Source organism: Aedes albopictus, chromosome 3 (genome assembly GCF_035046485.1).
Source record: "Aedes albopictus strain Foshan chromosome 3, AalbF5, whole genome shotgun sequence".
NCBI classification, from domain to species: domain Eukaryota; kingdom Metazoa; phylum Arthropoda; class Insecta; order Diptera; family Culicidae; genus Aedes; species Aedes albopictus.
In genome coordinates, this window is record NC_085138.1 from 315,133,705 (window position 1) to 315,148,377 (window position 14,673).

The window sequence follows — 14,673 nt, forward strand, 5'->3', positions numbered from 1 at the left end:
TCCTAAGTGTACAAGTTTCATTAAAAATATTTTCTGCTGTTTCAAAAATGTATCCATGAAGCAGGTGAAGAAACTCAAACTCTGCAATTTGCGGCTTAAGCCTGGCTTAGCACTGCTAAGCCACCTCAGAGCACCGCTTAAAATAAGCCACACTTAACGTAAACCGTAGCTTTATTAAACCGGGTTTAGTGGTTAAGCCGAGGAGAAGAAATCGAAAAAAAGTTAAGCCTGGCTTAAAATTTTGCTAAGCCTGGTTTAAAATTTAAGCCCGGGTGAAGAAATCGGCCCTTAGAGGTGAAACATAAGAGAATGCAAACATGGATGCCACAAAGACCGACATGAACCCCTCACGGCGTGTGTATGGGAAAAGTTTATAACAAAAAAATAGGCATCTTCAAATTTTTCGCTATTCAAAAATAGAGGCTTTCAGCTTTCATTTGCACGGTCCCTCAAAAAAATCCACCGAGGGATCTCGAACAACTTTTTCAGAATACTGTTTTTCCCCATACAAAATGCACGGTCCCAAATTAATCCCTATTTCTACTAAACAAACATACCCAATTTTTGTATGAAAAAGTTCCCCCGATGGAATATTTCGATGTTGGGCTTGAATGAAAGCTGGTAGCGTCAACTTTCACGTAGCGTAAAAATTAGCGATGCCCATTTTTTTGTAATAAATTTGTTCTACCAGACACACCGTGCCCTACTCAAGTTTTCAAAAGCACTAGTCTGGAGCAAGCATTAGGCTTGCGAGCAAGCTCAACGAGCATGAGCCTAACATGACTCATGATTCGGATTATCTGCCTCTTTTTGCTAGTTACTAAAGTCAGAAGAAACAAATGCAGCGTAGTTTGGTACTTCGTTCGTGATGCGTGTACCTTTAAAGTTTAGTTTTCAAATTTTAAATTTAATTTATTAATGTTTCACGTATTCACATTGGTCAGCACAACTGTAGTTGTAAACTGTTTAGTTATGAGTTCTCAGTCTTGACAAAATCTGAACGCTGTTATTTTATTTTGACCAACGTTTCAGTCCGTTTAGGACCTTCTTCAGGGACTCAATCGTTACAGTGTTCTCGTCGAATGTGGTTCTGCAGAAGCTACTACTGTACAAACGATAATTTTTGCACGGGTCTGGTTTTTGCTATAACTTAGTCAATTTTCAACCGATTCTCATGAAATTTTGAACACGGATAGTACTAATCGTGCATAAATGTGTACAAAACTTCATGGAAATCAGTTGAAAATTGACTGAGTTATTGCAAAAACCAGACCCGTGCAAAAAAGAATCGGATGTACTACTCACTTTGTTGAACAAAACCAAAAATTTAACACACTTTTGCACTGCCTTTAGTCCGGATTAAATATCCCAGAGATGTGTAGGGAAAGCCGATTAGAATTTTATACTGCTTCCGGTATGACTTTAGTGAACTAAAGCATGAAATACAAACATACAAGATATGACAAAGTTGTTCAAGATTACGAGCACTTCGGTATCGATCGCATAGTTCCGAATTTCTCCACGTGGCGCTAATATACATTTGTAAGTACTGCTGGTACAACCTTATTGAGACATACTCCCTCCAAGGATTCATCTGAATATTCCTCCAGTGATTCCTACTGGAACTCAAGAGGTTCATTCGGAAATTACTTTAAATTACTATCCTCTGTCACTTCATCCAGGGTTTGCCCTGGGGATTTTTCAATGGATTTCTTCGGGGATTTCTTCAGATATTCTTTTAGGAATTCCTTATGCAATTTCTTCGTGCATCCCTCTAGTTTTTTGGGGAATTAATTCACTCTGGAATGTCTCCAGGAATTTCCCCGGAAATTTCCTAAAAATTCATCTAGACATTCCTCCTCAAAGGATTCCTCTGAAGATTCCTTCGTGAATTCATTCTAAAATTCCATTAAAAATTTCTTCGGGAATCACTGCACGGATTCCCTCTGGATTTTTTTTCAGCAGAATATCTATGTCAATTCTTCAAAGGTTCATCCTGACATTGCCTCCTAAATTCTTTCAGGAAGTGCTTCTGGAATACATCCAGGGCAGGGTTTGGCGGCATGCACAGTGCGGTGCGAAAAAAGCCTGTGCTTCACACAATCTCAAGTGCTATCTCCCGTTTTTGCCGAGAGACAGAGACGTATGAGTGAGAGCTTTCGTAACTGTGTGAGAGACACATCGCGGCACTAGCTCTACAGCACAGGAAGTAGTGCACCGTGTTTGGGACTGTGCTTGCCAGCAAACAGAAAAAATCACTTAATAAATTATTTAGAGAGTTTGTGTTTTCGGCAAAGTTGTTAGGCTTGTCAAAGACTTTTTTTTTTTCTGTTCGGGTGAGCCACTGCGACCAGTATTTTGATCTTTTGTGGCATTACCCGTATCCTTAGTATTTAGTGCATGTCGTACTACTCCATTGTCATTGAGAGGCAATGAAGCATCGATTTCTGTACAGTTCCTGTTTTGTTATCCCAGAGGTGTAAGAAATCGATTGCGATGAAAAGGTTCCGTTATCATAGAGATTTAAATCTCAGTGAAAGAGCGCCCCTAATCAAACACAATCCATTCGCATTCTGAGAAAAACAAAACGGTGGTACTGATATTTATCCATGCATCGGAACTCTAGCCCCATCCATGTTTTGCTTCTAGTTTAGTCCCAGGACAACAAAGAAAAACCCGGGACTTTAGGCTAGTTGCAAAACTCTGTCAAATTAGAGAATGTGTTCTGCAATAAGAATGCACGTGAGTCCTTGAATTACCAAAACTTAACAGTCCTTGATAGGTTAGTACGCAATCAGATACGTAAAGCATGTTTGTTTTCCTAACATCAAGTGTAGTCTCGGGTGGGCAAAGTCCGATTCTTTAACTATCAGCAAGGCAGAATAAATGCGATTTTAGAAACTGTCACCAGTAACAAGGACTTTGTACCATGAATCCTTATTACCAAAACACGTTACCCCAACTTGACAATCCGGATGTCACTAGGGTTCGGTTTGGTAGATCTTGAACCGTAACGCAACACATAAAGGCGATCTACCTACGTTACGGGCTCCGTTAAAGATCGAGCATATTTTAAACCCCCTCAACCATTCATCCATCAGCACGGGTCGCCTGACACCTTGGATTGGGGTTCCCTGTTTAGTGGACTTTTACCCCCGGAACAGGTGGTCCGTAGTGTTATTCTTAGCCAATTGAGACAACCGCTACCGACACTACACAGCTATCTAGGCTGATCGGGAAAAGAAGTTAACATTGATGGTTAACTTCATATGGACCCGAATAGCCGGCAAAGACTTACAAGTGATGGGTCGTTTGATTCGAAATTTCCCCTATCATGCGTAGTGTCAAGCAAAGTGCAAAGCACAGAGACAAGCTCAGAGCGAGTGCATACGACAGAGCGTGAGAGACAGGAGACCTCCAGCGCACGGCAAAGTAAACACCGATTGCACGTACTCGCCTCCAGAAGTTTGTTATGCTGTCTCACAGCAGCGTGTGCGGCGCGCAAGGAGTTTTGAGTCGCACCCTATCTCTGATCCAGGATTTAACTTTTAACTTCTCTAGTGATCTCTTCGAGAATTTCTCCAGACATTCCTTCGAAGACTTTTCCAGATATTTCTTCAAAAATATTTAAAAACATTCTTCCCGGGGTTTTCCACGGATTCTCCAGAAAAAATCGTTCGTATTTTTTTTTTTATTTCCTCTAAGAATACCTATGTAAACTATTTCAGTAACTTCTCCAGGGATATGTTTCGGTAACTTCTCCAGGGATATGTTTCGGCAACTTCTCCAGGGATATTCGATGTTTCATACTCCAGCGATTCATTCGCGAATGTCTCTAGGGATTCCTTTGCGAATTTCTCCAGGGTTTTCTTTGTGGGAATCACTTCAGGTATTCCTTCTGTCTGGATTCTTTCGGGAATTCCACCAGGGAGTCTTTCAGGGATTTCTCCACTGATTTGTTTGAAAATTATTCCCGGGACTCCTTCGGGAACTCCTCAAGTGATTTTTTGGAATCTTTTTAAGGATTCCTTAAAGATTTACTTGGGAATTCCTAATGATTCCCTAAGGAATTTCTTTGCAATTTTTCCAGCAATTCCTTCGAATATTTATCCTACAGCATTTTCTCAAGACTTCCTCCAGGGAGTCCATTGAGAATTACTCCAAACATTTCTTCCAAATTTCATTTTTTTTTTCGTGGTTTCCTTCAGGAAGTCCTTTAGTGATTCCACAAGCAATTTGTACAATGATTCCATCGGGAATGTTTACAGAGATCCTGGAATTTCTCCAGAGGTTGCTTCAGGATTCCTGAGAAGGTTTGATAACTTATTTCATTTCATTTCATTTTATTTATTCAAATAAGTAACTTAAGACCTAACGTCTTTTTTATGTTACAATGATTTTGTGTAGAATAAGTGCAACTATTAACATTCGACCTTACAGAATCATAGCTTAGTTAAGTTGTCTTGTATGATAAGTATCTTTTAACTAAAGTGCTCAAAACATTTCCGTCTAAATCCCATCCCTGATGATTCAACAGTTAGTTCATTTGGTAACGAGTTCCAATACGCAACACCTCTTACAAAAAAGGAATTTCCATACTTAGACGATAGGTGCCGAGGCAAGATAAATATAATACATCTCCCACTTCTACTAAAAGTCAATTTACTGTGTAAATAACCAGGTTCTTTATGTGCTATAATGCTATGAATTATTAGACATGCTCGAAGTTTGGCAAAGTTTTCGAAAGAACATCCTATTAATTTACATTGCAAGTGTGAAACATGGTCGAAACGCCTAAGATTGAAAACATACCTCACACAGGCATTCAAGGCTACACGGAGTTTATTCATCGAATTTGCCGAAGCTTGAGGTAACAAAAAATCACATGCAATAAAAAACGGAAAAATCAAGGCTTTGAATAATTTCAATTTAATTTCAGAGGTAAGAAAATGTGCAGTAAGTTGCAAAGTTTTCAACTTGCCATAAATTTTTCCACACTGTTGAAGAATGTAATCATCCCAACTAAAATCATTTTTCAACGTGTAACCGAGGCTAGAGGCTTTCTCCACGTATATTAAAGACTTTCCATTTAAAGACAGCATTGGAAAACTCTCAGCACGGGTTGTGGTCAAGTACATTGCGTGCGTCTTTTCTACGTTTATCGATAGTTGATTTCTTGTGGACCAATCGTGTATCCTGGCCAAGTCTTCATTGACGTATCTAGAAATGGTGTTCAATTCATGATCTGAACAATCGAAATAGAGTTGAACATCATCAGCATATATGTGAACTTTGCAATATTTCAACACGTTGGGCAAATCATTAATGTATAAAGCGAAGAAAATGGGTCCTAGTATAGACCCCTGAGGAACTCCAGACGTTATCGGGTTAAAACTGGAATAACTTCCATTATTGTATACACATTGAGTGCGTTCAGTTAGATAAGAGTAAATCAGTTGTGTAGCTTCAAAAGAAAATCCAAATTTATTCTGAAGTTTGGTGCAAAGCTTTGAATGGCAAATCGTGTCGAATGCCTTTGAAAAATCTAGCAAAACCAAAACTACTGGTTTTCCTTTGTCTAGTACTATCCCAATGTCGTCAAAAACTTTCATCATAGCTGTTTTCGTACTATGTTTGGACCTATAACCTGATTGAAATTGCGTTAAAAGGTTAAATTCATCAACATATTTACATATTTGTTTTTTGAGCAGAAGTTCGAAGACCTTAGACAGGGCACTCAAAATGCTAATGGGACGTAAATTTCGAATGGAGTGCAAAGAGGGTTTTTTCTTAATGGGGATAACCTTTGCTTCTTTCCAGCATTTGGGAAACCGTCTACTTGTAACAATTGTATTGAACATATGTACTATCAATGGAAGTATGCATGGGATACACATTTTTAGGAATTTAAGTGATACATTATCAAGGCCTACGGCATCAGATTTGATGTCAAACAGAGCATTAATAACTTGGACTTCATCAACAGCATTGAAATTAAACGCAAGGAGTTCTTGATTTCGATGAACAGGTCTGAAATAATTGCTTTCGTTAAAAGATTCGGAGAAAACAGTATTTACATCATTTGCATCAAAATTGTTACACGAGTCTTTGGAATTATTTATTCCAGCATGTTTCAATCGTTTCCAAAGTAGCTTTGGAGGTAAATCAGTGTTGATTTGTGAACTGTAGTAATCAGTTTTTGACTTCTGTATAAGGTAGTTCACTCTATTTCGCAGTCTTCTATAAAGAGCATGATCTACGTCGTTTGATGATATTTTCCATTGTTTAAATGCTAAATCCCTGTCCACTATAGCTTTCGCAATGCTGTTATTGAACCACGGATTAGATTTACGGTATTGAGCAACAGAGCGTAAAGGCACAAACGTTTCATGCAGATCACAAAGAACGGCATTGAAACATTCAGTGAGAATGTCAGGATCATTGATACTATAAAACACCTCCCAATCAATTAATTGCAAAGACTCTCGCAAGGAACTTATATTGACGCGGTTGTAGTCTCGATATTGGAAACAATTGAGCGTTCTATTGCTGTTATTATCTATGTCTAAAGAGGCGAATATCAGATCATGATTAGATAAAACGGGAAAGTCTACTTGGTTAAACTTCAGAACTTTATTAGGAGCGTTAGATATTAACAAGTCAAGTTGCGAAGAACCATTTGAATGAAAAAACGTTGGTTCAGTTCCTATACATTCCACACCATAGCCAGTCATAACATCTTGAAACCTGGCAACCCTGGAAGCGTGTGAATCAGCTAAATTAGTATTAAAATCACCAAGGAAAAACATTCCATTGTAATAAGCACCATACTGACAGAACAATGAGTTCAATGTTTCTGAGCAGTCCACATTGGGTGGATTATAGAATACCCCAAAAAGGTGCTTCTCTCTATGGATCCTTATCTCGCAAAGCATGTATTCAGTGTTTGATCCATTTTCAGACATATCTAAAAAATTGTAATTAAGTCCATGTTTAATGTACATTAGTACACCTCCACCTAGTCTACCCGTTCTATCATTCCTCACCAAATTATAGCCTTCGATCGTAAGAATGCTACTATCAGTTTGGCCATTCAACCATGTCTCACACACACAGATAATGTCTACAGTAGATACACAGATCATTTGCTTAAGCTCGATAAATTTTGCCATACGACGAGCGCAAATGCTTTGGCTGTTCACACAGCATATCGACAGTTTACCCGGTACAAAAGCGCTCTTCATGACTATTCCAGGAATGCTCCAATTCGAAGAGGTGTTGATATGTGCCTCGTTATCCATTATCAATAGAAAAAACGGACGAGATTGAAACGGAAAATAATTTGAGCACCCATTCTACGTTTACAATATTAAAGTTCATATCCAAAACACAATTCATTTTTACATCAACGAAATCAAAGTGCAACAAAAAGCAAAAAATCCAATTGGAAATTATTTATGGATAAGAAAAAAATGAAAATATCAAATACATAATACATAAAAAACGGCGGTCCCCCAGGTCCCAGCAACAGCAACAAAACAGCATCCAACAGGCGGCATCCCAGCAACATCAGCAACAGCAGCATATTATGTGTCCAGCAACAGTAGATTTGACTTTTAGGAGGGGTGGCATAGGACATCTAGGGAACGGATTGGAAGGATGAAATCAAAAACTATTAAGGATTAGGTAAAAATTGAAAAACTTTCAGGAAGAAATCAAAGGAAATCATCAGGAAAGGAATCATAGGAAGAAAAAATGACAAATCATGGGAAGGGTTAAGATGCATGTAGCAGATGGTCCAGTTCTTCCGATGACTTCACAGCAATCCCACGATCTTCTTCGTTCCGTTTGACATACACAGCTCCATTCCTAGTGAACACAGCATACAACCGTCCATCCTTCTTCATACGTAGAGCTTTGGATCGTATGGCTCTCGCTGCAGGTCCGAGATTTTCATTCACGTATATTCGTTTGTTTACAGAGAATCCGATATCAGAGAGAACCAGTCGTCGCGAGCGTAGGTAGCGTGCGTAGAAATCGTTTCTCTGAACCGTAATAGCGAATTGGATCAAAATGTTAGGTGCGTTACTAGCGTTACTGCTCCTTCCAATTAAACGGCGAACATCAACCATCGGCAAATGTTCTTCGCTATATCCCAGAGAGCTACACCATGTGTTGAAATACGACATCAGATCTTCTCCCTGTACGAACGGTATTCCGCTAACGATTAGGTCGTTTGCTCTTATCGATGACTCCAGAGCTTGTGTGGTGTCCGATTCCAACGTGTTTATGGTCGATGTCAACTCAGCGTATATTTTCCTGGTCTCCTCTCGCAGTTTATCAACGTCCGACGTGATGTCTCGTTTAAGAATATCGATCTCCGTGGATAGTTTATCTCCCATCGTTTTGATTTCCTCTTTCGTGGAGCGCTGATACGCAGAGAACTGCGACTTCATTAGGTTAGCCAAATCACCAACGCTCATATCATTGCTGGTAGTTGGACCCTTCGTAGAATTATTGCTACGCAGCGTTCTCTCGTTGTCACACATCGCGATGAACACAACCCGAGTGGATGGGGCGGGATTGAACAGAAACAATAACTGCTCGAACCGATGGCTCCGCTTCTAGCAGAGATATGGCAGAAATTGTTGGACGGAACGGAATAAAAACTGCGTTTATTTCTGTCCCACGGGAGTTTTAACACAATCGATATACGGAATATTCGCCGTCCTATCTATGCTTCTACTCTAGATGAAACTTTTTGATTTTTACGTGGCTTAATCACAAGGATTTCTGCGATTTGTGTACACCAATTTCTTTAACGTGCACTACATCCTACCGATTGACACACTAGCGATTTCATTTAAAATCAGGTATCCAGCAAAGATTCCATGATAGAATATTTTTGGGAAACTCAGGAAAAAAAATCACAAGGAATCCCGTGAGAAATTTATGAAGAAATTCCAAAAAGAATGTCTGAAGAAATTCTTGAAAAAATCCAGGAAGAATCCCCAATCAATCTCTGCAGTAATATCTAAACTTTTTGTATTCTGGAAGAGCCATTTTCAAGGTAATATCTAAATGGAAACTGGATTTAATCCCATGAGAAATCCCTGAAGGAATATCGGGTGGACTCAATGAAGAAAACCTGTGAAACATTCCTGAGGGAATCCTAGTTGGAATCCCTGAAGGAATCCCAAGAGAAAACCCAAGAAGAATCCTGGAGGAATCCGTGACTGAATATCTGGAATAATTCGTGAAAGGACCTGGAAGGAGTTCAGGCAAAAATTTGTAAAAAAAATTCTAGGAGTAATCAATAAAGGAATCTCGGGAAGAATCCCTGATGAATTGCCAGAAAACGTCTTTGAAGGAATCCTGGGAGAAATCTCTAAAAAATCATGGGAGAAAAAAATCCTGTAGGAATCCTTGTCAGAAACCCTAACGGTATCGAAGGAGAAGTTCTTAAAGGAAACCCGGGACGGATCAATCGAGATCGAGGAATCCCGAAACAAATCTTAAAAAGAATTCCGGGAGTTTCTGCGGAGGTTCAATTGGAAATTTCTCAAGGGATTATTATGTGAAATACTCCTGGGTTCAACGGTCATGTGGCGCAGTTGGTCGCACGTTCGCTTCATGATTATCATGGGTGTAATTCCCTGCCCTGTATCATTGAGTAATGTTATAAAACTACGTGCTTATGGGTCGCCAAATTCTATTACAATCAAAAGTGGGCCACAGGCTGAACAAGTTTGAGAATCCCTAAAATAGCATAGCATAGCATAGCATAGGTGATTGTATACATCGTGGGTGGCTAGACAACGCTTACTTTCATATGATGTGAAAAATCTAACTCGTAGTGCCGCTAAAATAACGTTTGGGATTAACGTGTTACAGTTGATCGAAACCAGCATCACATTGTATACCTGGCCACGTCCTAACAATCGCTAGGAAATGGTAGGAATGTTAGTTTAACGTCTACTTGAAGATACAGGGTACCCAAACTATCTCCATAGACGTTAAGGAAAAGGAATTTGTGTTAGCATGGTGGGATTGTTATGAGGAGCGCCGTTTATAGTCACATTGGCCTGAAGATCCTTTTCAGATTCTTCAAGATGGTCCATCTGAAACTCTTGAAAGTTCTGTTCTTTTTGAAATTCCTTCTGGAATTCCTCAGGATATTTGCTTTGGAATTCATCCAGCAAATTCCTCGGAAATTTTTCCATTTCAAGGTGCCATTAGACTGTTTGTCATTATGCCAAACATTTGCCATTCAAGTCCGACATTCATCCAAGATTGCTATGATTCACGTTGTGCTGGTCATTTGTTGGGCTTGTTTGGCCAAATCAAGCCTAACTTTACCAAACACCGTATCTACCAAAATCCACGAACGGAGAAAATCGAAGGGGAAGTTCGCTGTTCTCATAGCAACTCATACATTGCGTATTTCGGAAACGTGAAAAATCCGGGTATTTTTCACAAATCATCCCCAAAGGTGAGTGATAAAGTAGTTCTCAACGAAATCCAGCTCCTCATGTGACTTTTTTTACATCTGTTACATACGGTGTTTGGTAGTTTTTTTATTCTTCAATCACCTAACCTAATTTACAGCTCTATTGTCCTCTGGGGCACTGCGTGAGCGATTCTAATTGGAAGCCGTACTTACACTTTGCACAGCGCCTAAATGAATTGTATTCTAATTCTACTATATCGAACTGGTTGCCGTTGCGCCGCTTTCACTTTCTACCCTATCATCACTTATTAGACTAGTTTTTTTCGTCTAAGTTCATAAGATTCAAGAAAATTAACAGTGTAGAAAGCTTGACTTCCGCCACCAGGGTCGCTAGTGTTGCGTTTCCATATCAGCAAATAGTTTTATAAGGATCTTGTATATCTGTTCTGTGCTATCATGGTAGAATGATGAGCACGAGGATGTTGATGTGTGGCTGTTCGTTGTTCCTGTTTCCAGTCCGATTGGGGGTCCATTATGGGTTGCCGTTCGCCGATGTCCAAGTATTCGGGTCCGTTTGAGCCATGGGCTCAGAAGACAGTCAGTGTCAGCTGCCCTCAGGGGGAAAAAGCAACTGACGAAAGTGTCGGAGCTGAGATCGTGCCCATGACCATCTGCTTATGAAGCAAACGTGTGACCAATTGCGCCACGGGCCCCGGCATTTGGTTAGGCTTTTTCACGTCTAATGGGACCTTTAGTCTTGGATTTCTAATTGAGATTTTTCTTGGATTTTTCCTTCCGGAATGCCTCCAGTCTTCCCTTCTGACCTTCTTCTTGGCATAACCTCCCTACTGGAATAAAGACTTCTTCTCAGTTTTTTTCTATGAGCACTTCCTCAATTCCTGCCAAGAGCCATTTTTCATATGGAAGGCACGAAGTTATACTATGCCAAAGGATGCCAAACAAAATTTCCTTTACGAACTGTTCTTGGACCGAAAGGGAATCGAAGCCTCAACATGATCTTGCTGAATGCCACATCGTCTATATGGGCGCTATATTTTTTCTGGTATATTTCCTATATCTCCCTATAGCTTTTCTCCTGGATTTTTTTCTGATGCTCTTTATGCAGTTTCTTCTGTGGTTTCTTAGCAATCCCTTCTGGGTTGTCTGTTGATCATTTTATCTGGTATTCTTTCAGATGTTAAAGTTCTGAAATTCCTCAAGTTTTCCTTCGGATATCCTTCAAGCAGTTCGCTATGGGATTCCTGCTGTTTCTTCTGGTGTTACGCCTGGATTGCCTTCTGGGATTTTTTCAGGGATTTCTCTAGAAATGTCTTCTGGGATTCCATCAAAAGATCATCCTGATATTCGAAGCGTTGGGTTATAAAAAATAACGCCGTCCAATAAAATATATAACTGAGATAGTCGGAAACATGAAGTTGCAACAAACATTTTTCAAGAGACACTTGCTGTTAAAGAAGGAGACGCATGATAGGTGTTGCGTTTGAGACCTATTGAGGCTTTTGAGAAACGTTCAGTAAGAGTGCTCTTGTAATCGATTCAGCACTTTATCTTCTAAACAGCCTCCTGTCCTCAAAATATTATCTCATTGATAAACAACCAGCAAATAATTCCAAAACTCCCACTTGGCTACTAAAATGACAAAAATCTTGAATATGATACTCAATACAAAAAGGGTAAACAATTGCCCACATTTCTTTAGCATGAACCTTTACGCAAGGTCAGCACCCAACTCATACTCACTGGAAAAAAAATCTCATAAAGCATCCTATCTCCTATCTACAACTCAAGTACCTATAGTTCAACTTTTCGCAGTTATTTTAAATTGTTTGCGTCTCGCCCGGTCGTTAAAAGAGTAATTTTCAGATCTCGTTAGGACAGACAAACAGGACGTGCCAAGCCGGTACTCCCCGAGAGCCATCCATAACTGCCGCAACGATCTCAGTGCTCCTCCTGCTCGTTTCTTTTTGTGTGATGCATTATATAATCAAAAACCATTCTCCGTAAACTGACAATATAGAACAAAGAAAACGCCAAATCAGCGGACCCGACCGGACCGCGAACCGGCATCCGTCGTCCGGTAGCTCTGAAATGAAACCATTTTAAATTTATTGCCATTGTTCGCCTCACCCGGCAGCAGATTTTCTCTACCTAACATTGGGTCCTTGTTTGTTTTTCTCACCTTTTACGCGCCACGCGGCAATGAAACGCAACCAAAAAAAAATGTGTCCTTGGTCGGAATAGGTGCAAGCAATCGTGGATCACCATCACCACATCGAGAACAACACCAAGACGGCATCGAAGGTCCGGTTTGCCGATCCATCCGAGAACAAGGACATCTTCAACGACGACGATCGTGAGGAAAAGCATGAGGTATGTATGCTTAGAGGGTGGTCCAAAATAGGGTAATCCTGGAATTTCAAACCTTCATTTCTGATTCAAGAGTTCATTGTAGTTAATAATAAACCGTTCTTGTGGAAAAAAGTTTCACGAAAATCTGAGACCCTTCCGTCTAACTTAAAACAATCCCTATGTCATATCTTCGGTCCAAGCCACGTTGCCCAGTCGCTGATTGAATTTTAATCATTTTTTTCTCCCATTTCACCCCGCTTCATCACCCAGACTGAATCCGAGAAGGACAAGGACACCAAAGAGAGTGAGAACGACAAAGATGCAAACAATGAAAATTCCGAGAAGAAGGAACAACAGCAATCCCCGCAGCCACCGGTGGCCAACAATGTGGCCTCGCCCGGAAAGGACAGCAAGAAGAGCGCCGCCGGGGATGAAACGCCCAAATCGCCTAGTAAAGCTAATTATAAGCCGTAAGTTATTTAAAATTCTCACCGTTGTTGTCGGTCGTCTCGTCGTCCGTGATCCTGTGCCGCGCGACGAAGGACTAGCTAGCTAATAGCACCCGACCGGATAACCGAAAAACCATGAATAAGGAAAATTAGCTCCCGGAAGTGGCTGCTATTAGTTGGGCATAGGCGCTTCATATTTTACACCGTTTACCCAAAAATTACCGAAAGTGATTTGTTTGTTCTCTTCTGGCACCTGATTCTCAAATACCTTTGTCGTTTTTTCTCCCCTTTCTTTTTCCAACCACAGTGATGAAGGCAACGTGAGACGAATGCACACGGCTGTGAAACTCAACGAGGTTATAGTCAACAAGTCGCACGACGCTCAGCTGGTCATACTGAACCTGCCCGGCCCACCGAAGGAAACCCATATGGAGCGGGAAAGCAACTGTATCCTTTTTCAAATGCTAATTTATAAATTCGATCAATTTGCAGGAGCTATCATTTTAACCCAAACCGTCAACGTCTATTATTTGGGATTTCTTTTTTTCAACTCTATCTCAGGTAGGATGATTTGTTTGAAGACAGCAAGCTTATTCAGATTTTTCAGTTGATGAGATAATCTGACAGGACATTCAGGCCTTTTTGGAGCTTTGACGTTAGCTCTCTGATGACTCTACCATTATAGATGACCTCCATCGCAAATAGACAGCGTTACTCCCTCTGGGAAGTGGAAATATGAGGTATTGTATCAGGTATCAGAAGGCCACAAAGGATTAAGAACAACAGAACATCCTGAAGATGCAGGTTTTTGAAGTCCGATTCACTTAATAAGTGTTTACCGACTGCTCGAAAACGCAGTTGCGCAAAAACTGGACAGTTACATATCAAATGAGATACGAAATTCCATAATCGGATTCACAGCTATCACATACACCCTTTGCATCAGGTCGAAAAGGGTGCTGATGCACATACCAACTAACAATGCTAGGTAGTCGTCGGCAAAGACATAAGTAGGAGAACCGCTATGAGTTGCCTCAATAGCGTATCTGCTATGAGATTCCACAAAAGTGGTGATAAGACTCCCCCTTGGGGGCATCCACAAACACTTAATTCCCTAATCGCTGCTTGACGCAATGTCGAAAAAAGATGTCGGTTTTTGAGCATTTGGTGAATCGAAATGGAAATCATGGGAGATATACCATGCCCCGTGCGTGTTCCAATATGGCATCGAAAGGCACGTTGTCAGAAGCACTCTTGAATTCTAAGAAAATATCCAAGCTCTAACTTTTGAGCGAATGTCTTCTCGATATCGTAAACAAATAACCTTTTGTAAAAGAGTCACAGTGGACTTACCAGATTGGTAGTCTTATTGGTCCACATGAAAAGGCACATTGGCCAGATGAA

At 40.3% G+C, this 14,673-nt stretch overlaps 1 protein-coding gene across 7 annotated transcripts in view; it reads left to right on the top strand.

Annotated features, from left to right (window-relative positions):
• LOC109425809 (solute carrier family 12 member 4) overlaps window positions 1–14,673 on the top strand; it is an 836,994-nt gene that overhangs the window by 796,164 nt on the left and 26,157 nt on the right. For all 7 annotated transcript variants that reach the window (XM_062842513.1, XM_029865597.2, XM_062842512.1 and 4 more), the window contains 3 exons: window positions 12,713–12,841; window positions 13,091–13,290; window positions 13,577–13,716. In XM_062842513.1, the coding sequence (XP_062698497.1) occupies window positions 12,713–12,841; window positions 13,091–13,290; window positions 13,577–13,716 (469 nt within the window). The remainder of the gene's footprint in view (window positions 1–12,712; window positions 12,842–13,090; window positions 13,291–13,576; window positions 13,717–14,673) is intronic.